At 44.5% G+C, this 18,958-nt stretch overlaps 1 protein-coding gene across 1 annotated transcript in view; it reads left to right on the plus strand.

Moving 5' to 3' along the window:
- The window catches only part of CHAT (choline O-acetyltransferase), a 58,729-nt gene that overhangs the window by 23,607 nt on the left and 16,164 nt on the right, over nucleotides 1–18,958 (plus strand). The window contains exon 8 of the mRNA XM_043926205.1: nucleotides 18,409–18,578. Coding sequence (XP_043782140.1) covers nucleotides 18,409–18,578 — 170 coding nt within the window. The remainder of the gene's footprint in view (nucleotides 1–18,408; nucleotides 18,579–18,958) is intronic.

Raw genomic sequence — 18,958 nt, forward strand, 5'->3', positions numbered from 1 at the left:
ACATTGAAAGGGTAGAGCTCATGGAGGTCCAGGAATCGCCAGTGGGGCACAGTTCACATCAAGGGCCCTCCTGGGGGGCTGAGGGCTACAAGATCTGCGGGGACTGTCTCTACCCCTGGGATTTGCCATCTTGCTGGGAAGACTAGAATAAACAGAATCGTCAGGACAAGAGTAGACAGGATAAAACCAAAGGGAAGGTCTCCCTTAGGAGCCCTGTGGGAATTTGGGGGCCTCACCACTCTATATCTCATGATTCACGAGGACTTCCTGTGCCAAGTAAGACTTGAGGCTAAACCAAGGTGGGTTGAGGTCAGTGTGGCTGAGGCTAGTTAACAATATGAGGGTCATCTAGAGAGCTCAAAAAAACCAAAAAAAATCAGAAAAACCAAACCAGATTCTTGGGTCCTGGTGATTTTCCAGTGGCATTGGAATGAGGCTAAGGAATATATATTATTAAAGCACCCTCAGGTACCGTCCAGGTTGGAACCCACTTATTCAGATGTTAGCAGCCACCGTGCATGGAGGTTCCCCTTATTGCTGGGCCCTGTCCTGGGTGCTTTCTGTCCCTTGTTGCTGCAAGTCTTTATAATAGCCTATAAGGTGAGACTTGCACCCCCATGGAACAGAGGAGGTTATGTCTCCCACAGGTTGAGGTAGTTCCCACTCTTAGGTGGAGGGTGGTGGAGCTGGGAGTGACCAGGGAACATCTGTCTCCCCAACCTGCATCTTCAGGGCCTGGCACTCAAGGGTGAGATTTGGACCTCAGGAGAGCTGTGTGCATCCTCTCAGGACCTCCCTCCCCACCCAAAGTGGAGCTATGGCCTTCCTGAACCCAGGAGGAGCCAACACCGTTATCCTGGTCTAGAAATTTAATTAGACATCCAGCCCTGAGTCTGGATGACTACAGCACTTGTCAATTTGTAGGAAAAGGATCACCAGCTAGGAGATCCGCCCCTCTGCTGGCTCGCCTGCCCGGGTGCAGTGGAGATCCTGTGAACAGACTTTGGAAGCAGATGCCTCCGTTTGCACAGTCCCGTAAATATTTATTCCCAGCAGCCAATTAGAGCTAAGCCACAGCTTTCAAGGAGGGAACTGACAGAAGGTTGCTGTGTCTGCAGAGGGCCTCTTCGGTCATGGTTTACAAGACCCACTCTGGATGGGGCGTCTTGCTCTTTAAATATTGTCATCCAGAGATAGGCCAGCCTGCTGATTTTAAAACCAATTACACATTAGCAATAACAGCCTCTCTGATTTAATTGCCCCAGAAATATCTCCTGGCTCTTGAGCCTGAATGCTGTTTTCTTTCTTTGGGCCAACCCCTCCCTCTCACAGTGGAAGCGTGAAGGCTTTCCTGGTTGAGAATAGCCAGACAGGGAGAGGCCTGTGGTCCAGGGCGAGAGGTCTGGGCTTGACTGGCCCCTTGCTGCTGTTCTGGAGTCTGGCTCCTTAGGCCAGGATGGGGAGATGGCAGCCCATCTGTGGAATGCAAAGCTGGTGTTCCCGTGCCTGTTGCACAGAGGGCAAGCACTAAGGATACCTCTTATTAGATTCAGGGAAACACTCTGGGGATGTTCTCCCAAGCCCAAACCCACCCTGAAAAAATCCAGTGAGCTGAAAATGGACTTGTGTGGATGGGCACCGCTCCTGCAGGCAGGGACAGTGGCCCGTGGCCTCAGGCTGAATGGTTATAGTCCCGGTGCGGAGCCCTGACTCTTACTGACTCTGGGGAGCTCTTTTGCCTGCCCCAGGCTCCCCAAATGCCACATGCCCTGCATGGACACACTCCAGACTCCTCTACCCTTTCCTTTCTCCCTCTGTGTCATCTTTCTGGCCCTCACTTTCCATTTCATGGGTAGCACTGTGATATTTGGTTTCAAGGCAGCTGAGAGGCTGTGGGTTTTTGGTTTGTTGTTTTTTTTTTATCTCTTGCCTTTCGCCACTTACCACCCCTCCCCTAATTCTGAAATTCTGAAAGTACGATAGCTCTTTAAATCTCTCTTTGTGGAAAGGGTAGCTGGAACCCAGAGGGAAGAGCAGTTCTTGGATACTGACTTCTTTTTTAAAAAAATTAAATTAAACTTCTTTGGAGATAATTATAGACGCACATGCACTTCTTTGAAATAAACATGCTTGTACAGTTCCGCCTCCCCCACCCCCACCCCGCAGGGAATGGTAACATCTTGCAAATCTTACAGTATCACAACCAGGACACTGAGGTTGATACAGTCAAGATAGAGAACATTTCCATCCCCACAGGACCCCTGGTGTTCCACTTACAGCTGTACCCACTTTCCCTCCAGCTCCACCCCTCTTTAATCCCTAGCAACCACTAATCCATCCTTCATGTCTATGATGTTGTTTCAAGAATGTCATATAAATGGAATCATGCAACATGTAACTTTCTGAGATTGGCTTTTTTACTCAGTATAATACTCTGGAGAGGTCCATCCTGGTTATTGTATGTGTGAATAGTTCATTCTGTACTCCACAATTTGGATGTTTCAACATAAGTGACATAACCATCTACCCATTGAAGGACATCTGAGTTGTCTCTACTTTTTGGCTACTGCAAATAAAGCTACTGTGAATATATGCATAGGTTTTTGTGTGATCATAAGTTTTTGTTTCAAAGAAAATGTTCAGGAATGAAATTGCTAGGTCATATGATATTTGCATGCTTCGTTTTACAGGAAACCGCTAAAGTATTTTTTAGAGTGACTGTACCATTTTACTTTTCCATCAGCAATGTATGAATGATCTAGTTTCTTTTCATTGTCACTATTTTTTATTTTTATTATTACCTTCTGATAGGTGTGCAGTGATCTTATTGTGGTTGTAATTTACATTTCTCTAATGACTTATGATGTTGAACATTTTTTCATGTGCTAATTTTCCCTCTATATCTCATCTTTTGGGAAATATCATTTCATGTCTTCTGCTCATTTTCTAATTGGATTGTTTAGGGCTTAGGTTTCGGGTTTTGGATTTTTTTTTTTTACTGTGAGTTCTGAGAACTGCTTATATATTCTTTACTAACCTTTTATTGGATATGTGGCTTTATATTTTCTCCCAATCTGGGCTTATCTTTTCATCTTCTTTTTTTTTTTCATTTATTTTTATTAGTTGGAGGCTAATCACTTTACAATACCGCAGTGGGTCTGTCATACATTGACATGAATCAGCCATGGATTTACATGTATTCCCCATCCTGATCCCCCCTCCCACCTCCCTCTCTACCCAATCCCTCTGGGTCTTCCCAGTGCACCAGGCCCGAGCACTTGTCTCATGCATCCCACCTGGGCTGGTGATCTGTTTCACCCTAGATAATATACATGTTTCGATGCTGTTCTCTCAAAACATCCCACCCTCACCTTCTCCCACAGAGTCCAAAAGTCTGTTCTGTACATCTATGTCTCTTTTTCTGTTTTGCATATAGGGTTATCATTACCATCTTTCTAAATTCCATATATATGTGTTAGTATGCTGTAATGTTCTTTATCTTTCTGGCTTACTTCACTCTGTATAATGGGCTCCAGTTTCATCCACCTCATTAGAACTGATTCAAATGAATTATTTTTAATGGCTGAGTAATATTCCATGGTGTATATGTACCACAGCTTCCTTATCCATTCATCTGCTGATGGGCATCTAGGTTGCTTCCATGTCCTGGATATTATAAACAGTGCTGCGATGAACATTGGGGTGCACATGTCTCTTTCAGATCTGGTTTCCTCAGTGTGTATGCCCAGAAGTGGTATGGCTGGGTCATATGGCAGTTCTATTTCCAGTTTTTTAATAAATCTCCACACTGTTCTCCACAGCGGCTGTACTAGTTTGCATTCCCACCAACAGTGTAAGAGGGTTCCCTTTACTCCACACCCTCTCCAACATTTATTGCTTGTAGACTTTTGGATAGCAGCCATCCTGACTGGCATGTAATGGTACCTCATTGTGGTTTTGATTTGCATTTCTCTGATGATGAGTGATGTTGAGCATCTTTTCATGTGTTTGTTAGCCATCTGTATGTCTTCTTTGGAAAAATGTCTGTTTAGTTCTTTGGCCCATTTTTTGATTGGGTCATTTATTTTTCTGGAATTGAGCTTCAGGAGTTGCTTGTATATTTTTGAGATTAATCCTTTGTCTGTTGCTTCATTTGCTATTATTTTCTCCCAATCTGAGGGCTGTCTTTTCACCTTGCTTATAGTTTCCTTTGTTGTGCAAAAGCTTTTAACTTTCATTAGGTCCCATTTGTTTATTTTTGCTTTTATTTCCAATATTCTGGGAGGTGGGTCATAGAGGATCCAGCTGTGATTTATGTCAGAGAGTGTTTTGCCTATGTTCTCCTCTAGGAGTTTTATAGTTTCTGGTCTTACATTTAGATCTTTAATCCATTTTGAGTTTATTTTTGTGTATGGTGTTAGAAAGTGTTCTAGTTTCATTCTTTTACAAGTGGTTGACCAGTTTTCCCAGCACCACTTGTTAAAGAGGTTGTCTTTTTTCCATTGTATATCCTTGCCTCCTTTGTCAAAGATAAGGTGTCCATAGGTTCGTGGATTTATCTCTGGGCTTTCTATTCTGTTCCATTGATCTATATTTCTGTCTTTGTGCCAGTACCATACTGTCTTGATGACTGTGGCTTTGTTGTATAGTCTGAAGTCAGGCAGGTTGATTCCTCCAGTTCCATTCTTCTTTCTCAAGATTACTTTGGCTATTCAAGGTTTTTTGTATTTCCATACAAATTGAGAAATTGTTTGTTCTAGTTCTGTGAAAAATACCGTTGGTAGCTTAATAGGGATTGCATTGTATTTGGGTAGAATAGCCATTTTGACAATATTGATTCTTCCAACCCATGAACACGGTATGTTTCTCCATCTCTTTGTGTCCTCTTTGATTTCTTTCATCAGTGTTTTATAGTTTTCTATGTATAGGTCTTTTGTTTCTTTAGGTAGATATACTCCTAAGTATTTTATTCTTTTTGTTGCAATGGTGAATGGTATTGTTTCCTTAATTTCTGTTTCTGTTTTCTCATTGTTAGTGTATAGGAATGCAAGGGATTTCTGTGTGTTAATTTTATATCCTGCAACTTTACTATATTCATTGATTAGCTCTAGTAATTTTCTGGAAGAGTCTTTAGGGTTTTCTATGTAGAGGATCATGTCATCTGCAAACAGTGAGAGTTTCACTTCTTCTTTTCCTATCTGGATTCCTTTTACTTCTTTTTCTGCTCTGATTGCTGTGGCCAAAACTTCCAAAACTATGTTGAATAGTAGTGGTGAGAGTGGGCACCCTTGTCTTGTTCCTGATTTTAGGGGAAATGCTTTCAGTTTTTCACCATTGAGGGTAATGCTTGCTGTGGGTTTGTCATATATAGCTTTTATTATGTTGAGGTATGTTCCTTCTATTCCTGCTTTCTGGAGAGTTTTTATCATAAATGGGTGTTGAATTTTGTCAAAGGCTTTCTCTGCATCTATTGAGATAATCATATGGTTTTCATCTTTCAATTTGTTAATGTGGTGTATTACATTGATTGATTTGCAGATATTAAAGAATCCTTGCATTCCTGGGATAAAGCCCACTTGGTCATGGTGTATGATTTTTTAAATATGTTTTTGGATTCTGTTTGCTAGAATTTTGGTAAGGATTTTTGCATCTATGTTCATCAGTGATATTGGCCTGTAGTTTTCTTTTTTTATGGCATCTTTATCTGGTTTTGGAATTAGGGTGATGGTGGCCTCATAGAATGAGTTTGGAAGCTTACCTTCATCTGCAATTTTCTGGAAGAGTTTGAGTAAGATAGGTGTTAGCTCTTCTCTAAATTTTTGGTAGAATTCAGCTGTGAAGCCATCTGGTCCTGGGCTTTTGTTTGCTGGAAGATTTCTGGTTACAGTTTTGATTTCCTTGCTTGTGATGGGTCTGTTAAGATCTTCTATTTCTTCCTGGTTCAGTTTTGGAAAGTTATACTTTTCTAAGAATTTGTCCATTTCTTCCAAGTTGTCCATTTTATTGGCATAGAGCTGCTGGTAGTAGTCTCTTATGATCCTTTGTATTTCCGTGTTGTCTGTTGTGATCTCTCCATTTTCATTTCTAATTTTGTTAATTTGGTTCTTCTCCTTTGTTTCTTAATGAGTCTTGCTAATGGTTTGTCAATTTTGTTTATCTTTTCAAAAAACCAGCTTTTAGCTTTGTTGATTTTTGCCATGGTCTCTTTAGTTTCTTTTGCATTTATTTCTGCCCTAATTTTTAAGATTTCCTTCCTTCTACTAACCCTGGGGTTCTTCATTTCTTCCTTCTCTAATTGCTTTAGGTGTAGAGTTAGGTTATTTATTTGACTTTTTTCTTGTTTCTTGAGGTAAGCCTGTAATGCTATGAACCTTCCCCTTAGCACTGCTTTTACAGTGTCCCATAGGTTTTGGGTTGTTGTGTTTTCATTTTCATTCATTTCTATGCATATCAATAAGGTAATTATTGATAGGTATGGTCCTGTTGCCATTTACTTTGTTGTTTTGGGTTCACGTTTATACAACCTTTCTGTGTTTCCTGTCTAGAGAAGATCCTTTAGCATTTGTTGAAGAGCTGGTTTGGTGGTGCTGAATTCTCTCAGCTTTTGTTTGTCTGTAAAGCTTTTGAATTCTCCTTCATATCTGAATGAGATCCTTGCTGGGTACAGTAATCTAGGTTGTAGGTTATTCTCTTTCATTACTTTAAGTATGTCCTGCCATTCCCTTCTGGCCTGGAGGGTTTCTATTGATAGATCAGCTGTTATCCTTATGGGAATCCCTTTGTGTGTTATTTGTTGTTTCTCCCTTGCTGCTTTTAATATTTGTTCTTTGTGTTTGATCTTTGTTAATTTGATTAATATGTGTCTTGGGGTGTTTCGCCTTGGGTTTATCCTGTTTGGGACTCTCTGGGTTTCTCGGACTTGGGTGGCTATTTCCTTCCCCATTTTAGGGAAGTTTTCAGCTATTATCTCCTCGAGTATTTTCTCATGGCCTTTCTTTTTGTCTTCTTCTTCTGGGACTCCTATGATTCGAATGTTGGGGTGTTTCAGAGGTCCCAGAGGTTGTCCTCATTTCTTTTTATTCTTTTTTCTTTTTTCCTCTCTGCTTCATTTATTTCCACCATTTTATCTTCTACCTCACTTATCCTATCTTCTGTCTCCGTTATTCTACTCTTGGTTCCCTCCAGAGTGTTTTTGATCTCATTTATTGCATTATTCATTTTTAATTGACTCTTTTTTATTTCTTCTAGGTCTTTATTAAACATTTCTTGCATCTTTTCAATCTTTGTCTCCAGGCTATTTATCTGTAACTCCATTTTGTTTTCAAGATTTTGGATCATTTTTATTATCGTTATTCTAAATTCTTTTTCAGGTAGATTCCCTATCTCCTCCTTTTTTGTTTGACTTGGTAGGCATTTTTCATGTTCCTTTACCTGTTGGGTATTTCTCTGCCTTTTCATCTTGTTTAGATTGCTGTGTCTGGAGTGGGCTTTCTGTATTCTGGAGGTCTGTGGTTCCTTTTTATTGTGGAGGTTTCACCCAGTGGGTGAGGTTGGACGATTGGCTTGTCAAGGTTTCCTGGTTAGGGAAGCTTGCGTCGGTGTTCTGGTGCATGGAACTGGATTTCTTCTCTCTGGAGTGCAATGGAGTGACCAATAATGAGTTTTGAGATGGGCCTATGTGTTATGTGTGACTTTGGGCTGCCTGTATGTTGACGTTCAGGGCTATGTTCCTGCGTTGCTAGAGAATTTGCGTGGTATGTCTTGCTCTGAAACTTACTGGCTCTTGGGTGGTGGTTGGTTTCAGTGTAGGTATGGAGGCTTTTGGATGGTCTCTTATTACTTAATGTTCCGTGTAGTCAGGAGTTTTCTGGTATTCTCAGGTTTTGGGCTTAAGTCTCCTGTCTCTGGATTTCAGTTTTATTCTTCCAGTAGTCTCAAGACTTCTCCAACTATACAGCACTGATAATAAAACTTCTAGGTTAATGGTGAAAAGATTCTCTGCCATGAGGGACACCCAGAGAGGTTCACAGAGTTACATGAAAAAGAGGAGAGGAGAGAGGGAGATAGAGATGAGCAGGAGGAGAAAAAGGAGGACTCAAGAGGAGAGAGACAGATCTACACAGTTGTCTGTTCCCAAAGTGTTCTCTGTAGCCCAGACACCCACAAAGATTCACAGAATTGGATTGGGAAGAGAAGGGGAAAGGAGGAAATAGAGGTGTTCTGAGGTAGAAAACGGGGAGTCAAAAGTGGGAGAGAGTAATCAACACACTCCTGAGTAAAAATGGGAACTGAATATTGGATTCTTAAATGTCCAAAGTTTATATCACATACTGAAAAACAAAGATTAAAAATCTAGAGTAGAGGTTAGACCCTTAAAAATACAATATTAAAAAAAAACACAAAAAATTTTAGAAATATATATGAAGTTCGGTTTAAAAATAGGGCTTCTCTCTTTTTTTTTTTTGCAAGGTTATAGTGAAATGAAAATGAAAATTAAGGAGTAGTAGAGGAGTAATAGAGGACTTTAAAAGAAAATAAGAGAAAAAGAAAAAAGAAAAAAAAACAAGAAAAAAAATTTTTTTCCTAATTAAGAAAATCATAAAAATATATGAAAATGAAAGTTAAGGAGTAATGGGGGAGTAATAGGGAATTTTAAAAGAAAATAAAAGAGAAAAAATAAAAAAGAATAGAAAAGAAAAAAAATTTTTTTTAATTTAAAAAAAAGGTAAAAATATATCTAGGAATTTCTCTGGAGCTGTTGCAGTCAGTGTGGGTTCGGTTCAGTTTCAGATAGCTCCTCGTTCTAGGTTACACTTCTCGATATCTATAGGCCCCTTCCAGTGTAGTCGGTGTAACCTACAGGGATTTTAATCTGTTGCACCGGTCCCTTCTGAAGCGGTTCCCTTTGTTTATTTGGCTTCTGTTTGCGGGTCTCTTCAGTGCCTAATTTCTGCCCTGACACAGGCAGGCAGAGGTGGTCTCTTGTTCAGGTTCACTAGTTCCCTCGCGCTGCGGGGAGGGAGGGGCGCTGCTTTCCCTATCCACGCTGCTCAGGCTCCCGGCTGCTCTATATGGAGCATGCCCTGCGTTGCGTGCGGTTCCAGTTTTTGGGTACTCCACAAAAGCGTGGACTTGGTTGCGCCTGCATTTTGTGCCTTCCCCGGCCGGAGCAGCTCAGGCAGCCAGGAGCTTGTCGGGCGCACTCTCCCCGGGTGCGGTGCGCCTTCTCCCCTCCGCGGTCCCAGCCTCAGTTTCAGCTTGCGCTGGTCGCATGCGCCCTGTGTTTAGCCGTGACCCTCCCGGTGGATGTCAACCATCCAGAATCTCAGGAAGTCTTTGGTTAGAAACTGGAGGCCTGTTTGCAGTGTGGTAGGGGATGCCGCCTTTGGGGCCAAGTTTGCCCCTTTCCCCTCCCCCCTGCCTCTTGCCTCCGGTGGGGCTGGGCGGGTCCACAGACGGCTAGCTCCTCTGGACTTGCTCAGGCCCTTTGTTCTCCAAATGGCGGCAGCGCGTTCGGGCCGGTTAATTTTCTCTCTCTCTTTTGCTGTCCCACAGTTTAAGTTGGTATCTCACAAAAGCTCCCTCCGATTGCCCTCAGGGCACTCAGGCCCGGTCCTTACCCTAAGCAATGCCGCCGGCTCCTCTCCTTTCCGCCCCCCACTTGCTGGTGGTGGATGCGGGCGTCTGGGGTACTTTTCTGCTGGGAGCTGCTTTTAGGCACGTAATCTGTGGGTTTTATTTATTTTCCTCCCAGTTAAGTTGCCCTCCGAGATTCGAAAACTTCCCCCAGACCCGCCAGTGCGAGGGTTTCCTGGTGTTTGGAAACTTCCTCTATTAAGACTCCCTTCCCAGGACGGGTCTCCATCCCTAGCTCTTTTGTCTCTCTTTTTATCTTTTATATTTTGTCCTACCTCCTTTCGAACACAGTGGACTGCTTTTCTGGGTGCCTGATGTCCTCAGCTAGCGATCAGAAGCTGTTTTGTGAAGTTTGCTCTGCGTTGACTAGTTCTTTCGATAAATTTATAGGGGAGAAAGTGGTCTCCCCGTCCTATTCCTCCGCCATCTTGGCTCCTCCTCTTTTCATCTTCTTAACAGGGTGTTTCACTGAAGAAATGATTTTAGTTTTGATGAAGTACAATTTATCAGTTTTTTCTTTTGTGGATCATACATTTGGCAACAAGCCTGAGAATTATATGTCTAGTCCTAATATCCCAAAGATGAATTTCTCCTAAAAGTTTTATAACATTGTACATTTAAGCTGACAATCTATTTTGTGCTAATTTTTTGTAAGGTATCAGATTTTTATCCAAGGTTTTCAGGGAGGGGTATGGATGTACAGATGTTCCAGTTTTATTTGCTGAAAAAGCCATCCTTCCTCCATTAAATTACTTCTGCACCTTTGTCAAAATCAATTGGGCATATTTGTGTTAGTCTATTTTGGGGTTTTCTATTCTCTGCCATTGATCTATGTGTTCATCTGTCTGCCAATACTGCACGTTCTTGGCTATGTGGTAAGTCTTTAAATTGGATACACTGATTCCTCCAACTTTATTCTTTTTAAAAATTGTTTTAGCTATTCTAGTTCCTTTGCCTTTTCACACAGATTTTAGAATAATCTTGTCTACAGCTACAAAAAGTCTTGCTGGGATCTTGATGGGAGCTGGTTAAGCCTGTGTACCAACCTGGGGAGAATTGGTATCTTCACTACACTGAGTTTTCCCATGCATGAACGTGATATATCTCTCTATTTACTTAGAGCTTTGATTTTTTGCATTTGGTGTTTTGTAGTTTCTTTATATAAGTCCTGCATGCTTTTGTTAAATTTACACTGGAGAATTTCATTCATTTTGCATGATCTAAATGACATTGCATTTTTACTTTTGGTGTTCATGTCTTTGTCACTGGTATTGAATTTTTGTATGTTTATTTTATATCCTATAAACTTCTAACTCATCTATTAGTTCTAGGTGGAGTTTTCTGAGGGTAGATCCCTTATGATTTTCTACACAGACAGATCATGTCATATGAAAATAGGCAGTTTTTTTCTTATTGATATTTTTCTTTTTTATTCCATTTTCTTGCCTTTTTGTGTGGCCAGAACTTCCAGTGCTAGATGAACAGCAGTGGTAAGAATGGGTATCCTTTCTTGTTCCTTATCTCAGGGGCAAGGCATACAATCTTTCTACCCTTAAGTATGATATTAGCTATAGGCATTTTTGTTTTGGGTAGATTCTTTTCATGAAGTTGAGGAAGTTTCACTCTATTCCTAGTTTTCTGAGATTTTATCATGATAAGATGTTGAATTTTGTAACTTGTACTTCATCAATTGATCTAATCATGTGATTTTTCAATAGTGTGTCAATACTGTGTGTTAATTGATTACATCAATTGATTTTCAAATACTGAGCCAGGTTTGCATCCCTGGAACAAGCCCCACTTAGTCACAGTATATACTTCTTTTTACATGTTGTTTAACTCTATTTGCTGATATATTGTTGACTATCTTTGTTTCTATGTTAATGAGGGTTATTTGTCTGTAGTTGGTTGTTTTTTTCCGTGTGTGTGTGTGTGTGTGTATGTGTGTGTGTTGATGGGTGGTGGTGGTGTACTGTTTTGTCTGGTTTTGGTGTCATGGAAACACTGGGTTCCTAAAATGAATTGGGAAGTGTTCCCTTTTCTCATATTGTCTGGAAGAAATTGTGTTGATTGGGGTTAATTTTTCCCTAAATGTTTGGTAGAATTCTCTAGTGAAACCATTAGGGCCTGGAGATTTTGGTGGGGAGGGGAAACTTTAAACTTACAAATTTAATTTCCTTAATAATTACAGGGCTCTCCAAATTATTTGTTTCATATTTTGTGCATTGTGGTAGTTTATACTTTTTAAGTGATTGGTGCATTTCATCCAAGTTGTCAAATTTATGTCTGCAGAGTGGTTCATAGTGTTTTCTTAGCATCCTTTTGATGTCTGCAAGATCCATAGTGATGTCTCTGTTTAATTCCTAGTACTGTGTCTTTTCTTTAATTTTTCTTTGTTAGTCTTGCCAGAGATTTGTTTGAATTTTTAAAAGAACCAGTTTTCTTTCCATTATTTTATTTTTTCCTATTTTCAATTTCACTGGTTTCTACTCTTTGTTATTCCCTTCTTCCTGCTTGCTTTGGGTTTATTTTGCTTTTTTTCACTAATATTTTAAGGTGAGAGCTCATATTAGTCATTTAAGTCTTTTCCCCTTTTCTAATGTCAGCATTTGTGTTATACATTTCTCTCTTAACAAAGCTTTAGTTGTGTCTCATAAATTTTGATATGGTATATTTTTGTTTTCATTCATTTCAATGTTTGCTTTTTCATTTCTTTTATTTTTTTCTCATTTCTTTAAATTTCTTCCTTGACCCATAGATTATCTGGAAGAGTGTTGTTTACTTTCCAAATGTTTGAAATTTTTTCTTTTATTTTTCTGTTATTTTAAAAAAAGCTGATTCTAGTGGTCAGGAAACACATTTTTGTATGATATCAGTTATTTTCAATTTGTTGAGAGTGTTTCATGGCCTAAGATATAGTCTACTGTGGCCTGTATGTTACAGGGGCACTTGAATGTGCATTCTGCTGTTGGTGGTAAAGTGTTCTGTACATATCAATTAGCTTCTGTTGATTGATGGTGTTGTTAAGTTCTTTGATATCCTTGCTGACATTCAGTGGTTGTTCTGTTAAGTATCAAGAGAGGGGTATCAAAGTCTCCAAATTATGGATTTGTCTATTTCTTCCTTCAGTTCTGTTAACTTGTGTTTCAAAAAGTAACAGAGGTATGTTTGGTTGATACACATTTAGAATTACTATGTCATCTTGACATCAAGACTGACCCATTTGTTTTATGTAATATTCCTCAACATCTCTTATATCAATACTTCTCTCTGAAGTCTACTCAAAATCTGATATTAATATGTTCACTCCTACTTTATTTTCATTAATATTTGCTCAATACATCTTTTTCCTTTTCCTTTCAGCCAACTTCTGTGATTATATTTGATGTGAGTTTCTTGTAGATAGAATATAGCTTGGATATACATTTGTTGGCATCCTTATAGCCTCTAGGGGCTGGGAGTGTAAAGATCACCCATAAGCCTTAGAGTAGAGAAGGATTTGAGAGGTGTGATGGCAGATTTTCCTCCCAAAAGGGGTTATGATTCCTTTGTCTGTGGAGTAAAGATGTTCAGATGTGAATGACAAATGTTTAGAAGCTCTTAAGTATCTGAAAAGGGACCCAGTGCCTCCTCTCCCCAGATTTATGTGAGGCAGGACAGTAGAAGTCTAATATGGGTCATTTTCCCAGGGAATAGATCAGAGAAGGCAAGTGTCCCAGAGAGGGCTGTGTGTGTGTATGCATGCACACAGGTGGGTGTGTTGGGGATCAGCACCTGAGAGGTCTGCAGGCCTCCAAAGGCAGAGGTGCTATGTTCATTTTCTCTTTGCTCACCTTAGTCACAGACTGGAAACTTTCAACCTCTAGTAGAAGCTCTAGGGTCCTCCAAGGCCTCATGGCCTCTGGAATTTCTGCATCACCAAAGTTATCAACTCCCCAGGCGTGGGTGGCAGAGCAAGCTCCTCCTATTACTCAATTCTGACTTCTACCTATTAAGCAGGGGCTCCTTGAGGAAGATTGATTTACCACATTAAACGAGCCTCCATGTGCTCGATGAGGATGTCACAAGACAAACGGCTCCTGCCGTGTGCCTCCGGCCCACCACCCCATGTTTCCATTACATTTGGGCCAGAGTCATGGTGGATGAGTTTAGATGTAGTTCATTTTCTGCCTTACACGATAAACTTGTCAGCGTCTGACCGATCAGCTGCTTGTATGCAGGGAGTTCATTTGCAAGGCCACCTGGCATCCTGGCTCTGCTATCCTGCTCCCATTTCACTCTGTTTAATGAGCCAGGACCTGGTTCCTGTTGAGTGGTGCTGAGCTCCGGGGTCCTGCTCAACCTGCATGCAATGATGGTTCAGCCCTTCCTCAGGGGTTCCTCTGTCTCGCCTGGAGGTGCCTGGGGCACTGATGCCCAGGGACCTGTCCTTTTACGCCACCAGCTTCAAGTTACCCAGATGAAAAGGAGGGTGCCCAACCCTCACTCTTCTGCCCAGCAGCTGCATCAGGCCTGCTCCCCAGGCTCTGAGCTGGACAGGCCTGCCTTGGGCTTCCCGGGGAGCTGCAGCCTGCCTACTCTACACTGCCCTTGGGGCTGTTTCATAGGCAGATACCAAGCCTGGGCTCCCAGAGCTCACTGAGACACAGGCCAAAGTGTAGAGCATTGGGGCTGCCCGTGGTCCCCAGGTCCAGGCCCTCCCCAAGTGGCTAGGCATCACTGACAAGCTCCACTCACCAGCCTGGGTGTCTGCTGCCCAGCCTCAGAGCGTTTTCCAGCACTGTTACTTCCTTCCTGATGTGTTCCTTCCTCCCTCTCCACCTATTTTGAATCAGACCCAGGCCTGGCCAAGGCCTCTCTATGCTCTGAAGTCACCAGCCACCCTGAGCCCAGGGACCCCCAGAAGAACACATAGTGCAGGGCCGGGCACCATGGCCACTGGCAGGGGCTCCAATAGGAGCCAGGGTGGGGGAGTTTTGCAGAGGGTAAGCAATCGCTTTCCTGTCTCCATCTCTCCTCCACCCCTTTCATCCTATGAAACTCCGTGCCACAAAGGTAGTAGTTTCCTGTCTTCCAAAGGGCCTGGAAGGGCTCCTTGGCGCTCCCTCTCTGAGCTATGCCCGCAGATCTCAGCCTCACCTGTCCATGCACACTCAAGTCCACTGCCAGGCATGGACGCTTCCTGTGCCTACCTAAGCCAGAGAGCTAGGCCCTGCTCTCTGTGAGCTCAAAGCTTGAGAGGAGGTGGCCAGGTCGGATTTTAGGGCTGGATGGTCAGTGGCTGGGTCTGGGGCAGCCACAGGGCCCCACACAGTGAGGTCACACCTTGTGTGGTAGGAGGCAGTGGGTGTGGAGGTAACTGGTCCGGGGCTGGCTCAGGTTCTGTGTGAGGCCAGCCTGGGGGAGCAAGCAGAGGGTCCTCGTCTGCCCTGAGCAGGCGCCCGAGCCAGCATGTTACTGGGGTGAGGCGTTCGGGGTGGGGCAGGAGCCCTCTTGGTTGCTCTCACCCACACAGGATGCAGGGCCCACACTGCAATAGGGTTTGGGATCTCAGGAGCATTTGATGAGTAGAGCTTTGATAGGCAGAGGAGGAGAAGGGCTCCCACCCAGGGGGCAGGCTGCATGATCTGAGGGGATGGATGTGCACAGGTATCCAGGAGCGGCAGGAGCTCCTGTGAGGTCCATGCCAGGATTCCAGGGAGGTGACCCAGTGGGGCAGCATAGGCTAGCCATGGAGTCCGGAGGGCTGTGTTGAGAAGTTTGGATTCTATCTTGTGGGCAGTAGAAGTTGACTCAAGTTGAAGAGGGTGAAGTGATGACTGTGCCACATTTAAGGGAGGAGGAACAGGAGTTTCCCACCTCCCCGCACCCACACTGTCCACCACAATGGAGTCTCATTGAACGTTCAATCCCCAGGGCTTGGACCAAAGCCTGGAAGTTGATCAGAGGAGGCAGGAAAGTCCAAGAGGCCAGGTGGAAGGTGATGAGTCACTCTGGACTCATAGGGATCAAGAAGAATCTTGAACACAGAGGGTTCCCCTAATCCATATTCCAGACAAGTTGGGGAGGGAAGAAGACCCAAGGAGGGGCTGGTTTGCTGGCCAGCCTCATTCCAGAGTGGAAGGCCAGCATGAGAGACTTCTTCCTCCAGGATGTGCAAGAGGAAGGAGGAAGATGATAAGGACCACAGTCTCCTTTCACTGGTGGACATCTGTGGACACCTCTCGTGAACCTGGAGAATTCACTCCGGCAGAGCAGGGACTGCTCAAGTGGCCTTAGCATCTGTGTGCCCAGGAGGTGCTAAGGAGCCCTGGGGGAGGGTCTCAAGTGTTGCCTCACTTGAGACTGCCTGTGCCAGGGGCAGGGAGCAGCCCAGAGAGCCCAGCATGAGGCCAAGAGGAGGGAGGAGCGGACAGGACTTCCTCGATGGCCCCTCCAGGCCCTTAGCTGGACAGAGGAAAGGACAGGCAGGTTCCAGACATGGTCCTCACCAGCAGTGTCAGCTGTGGATTCAGCAGCCCCCTGACTGGGGAAGGCGCTGCTGTGCCTGGCTCAACCCGCGGGCAGGACCTGGCTGGTGAACGAAGGCTTCAGGGAGATCTGAGCCTCAGGGTGTGGAAGTCACACCTACTCCCACACATTCCCTGGACATCAGGAAGGCATTTTCCAGATGACTGTGACACACGATGGGTATATTTCTTGGCTTAAGGCTCTGGAAAGAAAGAAGGCTCCAGACCTGGGGGCTGGGGTGGGATGGGGGGTAGGCTCTGAAAAGAGGAGTTCAGACTTAGCAGTCCCTGCAGTTCCAAAGGGAGGGGGAAGAGCCTGAGTGGAGAGGAACAAGTGGTTGCAGAAGCAGAGGGCTGCATACCCGGGCTCAGAATCAGGGAGCACAGGAGGGTCAGTACCCAGGACCAGGGCTGCCCAAAGGTCTGCCCTCATGCTAGGACAGGAGGGAGCTGGGAGGTGACTCAACCAACTGCCTTTTTGGAGGGATCTCCAGCCCCCAGAATGTTTCTATCTGACACAGAGAATAGCTTTCTGGACAGGGACCTTAAATGTCTGCAGAGACAGGAGAGTTAAATAAATGAGAAGACTGTGGCGAACCAAGGGCACAGCTTCTCAACTCCAGCTCATCCCTGCAGTGTGAGGATGTGAATTCAGTGCAACTAAATGGTATAAGATTAGTATTAGAATTGGTCACAAGTGACCGAAAACCCCAAATATTAGTATCTTAAAGAAAACAGAGGTTTCTCTCTCTCATATATACCAAAACCGAGCCTTCCAGAGCTGATAGATGGTTAGAATTCTTCCATCTCACTCTGAGGATGTGGCCTGCATCCTCCTGGCCCAAAATGGAAGCTAGGGCTCTGGCCATCACACCTGTGATCCAGGCAGTAGGATAGAGGAAGGTAGAAAAATGAGCAAAGAGAATGTGCTAACTGTATTTAAGGAGGTTTCTTGAAAGCTGTCAGATAGTGTTTCTAGATTTTTGTTGGCAGAACTGAGACATGATTTCCCCCAGCTGTAAGAGAAGCTGGAAAATGTAGCTTTAGTTCTGCTCATCTATGTGCCAAGCTACAAACCAGGTATTCTATGACTGAAGTGGGTGTGGGTATTAGAATATGCCATGTAATGCTCCTTTGCCTCCAAATAACACATACCCCATCTTCTCATGCATGGAACACACTGGGACTGGGGGAAGGGTGTAACCCTGCACCCCATCTAGCCCAGGGGTCAGGATGCCTGGGCGATGGCAGCCCTCACCATCGGGTTCTGATGCCCCATCGCCTGTGTGGGATGGTGCAGAAATAACACAGTCACCATGGTAAAGACTCCTGATTGGGAGAAAAGGTATATGGCCCCACAGTCATGGCAGCTGTGGCCACAGTCAGGTCCCACTGGGCAGGCTGTGCAAACCTTCTTGCTCTCAGGAGAGGAAGCTGCATGGGGCAGCCCATCTGGCTAGCCCAGCTCTACTTTAGAGGAAACTCCATGCCCACTGTCTCCTGTGGAGAAGTCAGACTCTCAGTGACGTGTCTTTTGTATAACTCTGAGACCTTTAGTGTATTTGTCCTGATGAACTCTACGTGCCTGAAACTGGCCCAGTGGGCTCCTCTGGCTACAGATTCAAGGGTAGACTGGCCCTTCCACCTGCCCTTTGCATAGAAACAACAGCTGGGGTGAGGGAGGACCTGGGAGAGCAACACCCTCACTTTCTTACTTCCAATTTTCATGTGAAATTGACTAATTAAAACTTTTTGGCAACTAATGTTTGAAAATCACAATTCAGGACAAATGAACTTGCTTATGTGCCAGACGTGTGAGTAATGGGCAAGTGTGAGTAATGGGGACACTGGGTGGGGAAATTGGGACTCCTCTAAGGGGGCCATTGGATGGGGGAATTGGGGCTTCTCTGACACAAGCTGGCCTGAGAGTCTAATGCCTCTGGGGAAGACCCCATGCCACCCCCTTCATCTTGGGGGACAGGACTAGTGGCTGAACATCTTGGGGCAGAACTGGCTACAGCTGGAGGGCAGGACTCTTACAGGGACCCTGGGGGTGTGCCAGCCCCCAGGCTTCGCTCAGAAGCTCAGGACTGTAACCTGGACTTACCAGCTCACTCCCTGGAGTACAGGGGAGGGGGTTCAGGATTGGCTCAAGGTCTGGGTGTCCATATATGTATCTGCCTATGGTGTGGGTTCTGCAGAAGGGACCCCAGGCCCAGGGCTGGGCAGGTGCTAAGTCAGGCCGTGCTGGCCCGCCCTGCAGACTCCACCAACCGGGACTCTCTGGATATGATCGAGCGCTGCATCTGCCTGGTGTGCCTGGATGCCCCCGGAGGCATGGAGCTCAGTGACACCAACCGGGCGCTCCAACTCCTCCACGGCGGAGGCTGCAGCAAGAACGGGGCCAACCGCTGGTACGACAAGTCCCTGCAGGTAAGCCTCCCCACGGCATGGCCAGTGGCCTGAGTCACCTCATGCTCACGTCCAGCAGGCTCACTCAATGGCCTCTGCTGCCCACCCAGGATGCTGCATCTGGGGCCAGGGAAACCGAGGAGATGTGCTATTCGTGTTGGCCCCTGGACTGGCCAGAACTCTTCTCAGGAGCAAGTGGCCAAATGTAGCGCTAACTTCCTAACTTTCCTGCAGCCTGTGCTCAGCCTAGGGCCCTCTGGGTCAGACCTGGGGCTCATTCCCCATCTTCCATCATACACTATTAGGTGGGGGCATGCCAGGGACTCCCATCAAACAAACCCTCAACGCATTCATCAAGAATCATGTCTGATGCCCGAAGACAACAGTGTTTCTGAATTTCC

This window comes from Cervus elaphus, chromosome 15 (genome assembly GCF_910594005.1).
Source record: "Cervus elaphus chromosome 15, mCerEla1.1, whole genome shotgun sequence".
NCBI classification, from domain to species: domain Eukaryota; kingdom Metazoa; phylum Chordata; class Mammalia; order Artiodactyla; family Cervidae; genus Cervus; species Cervus elaphus.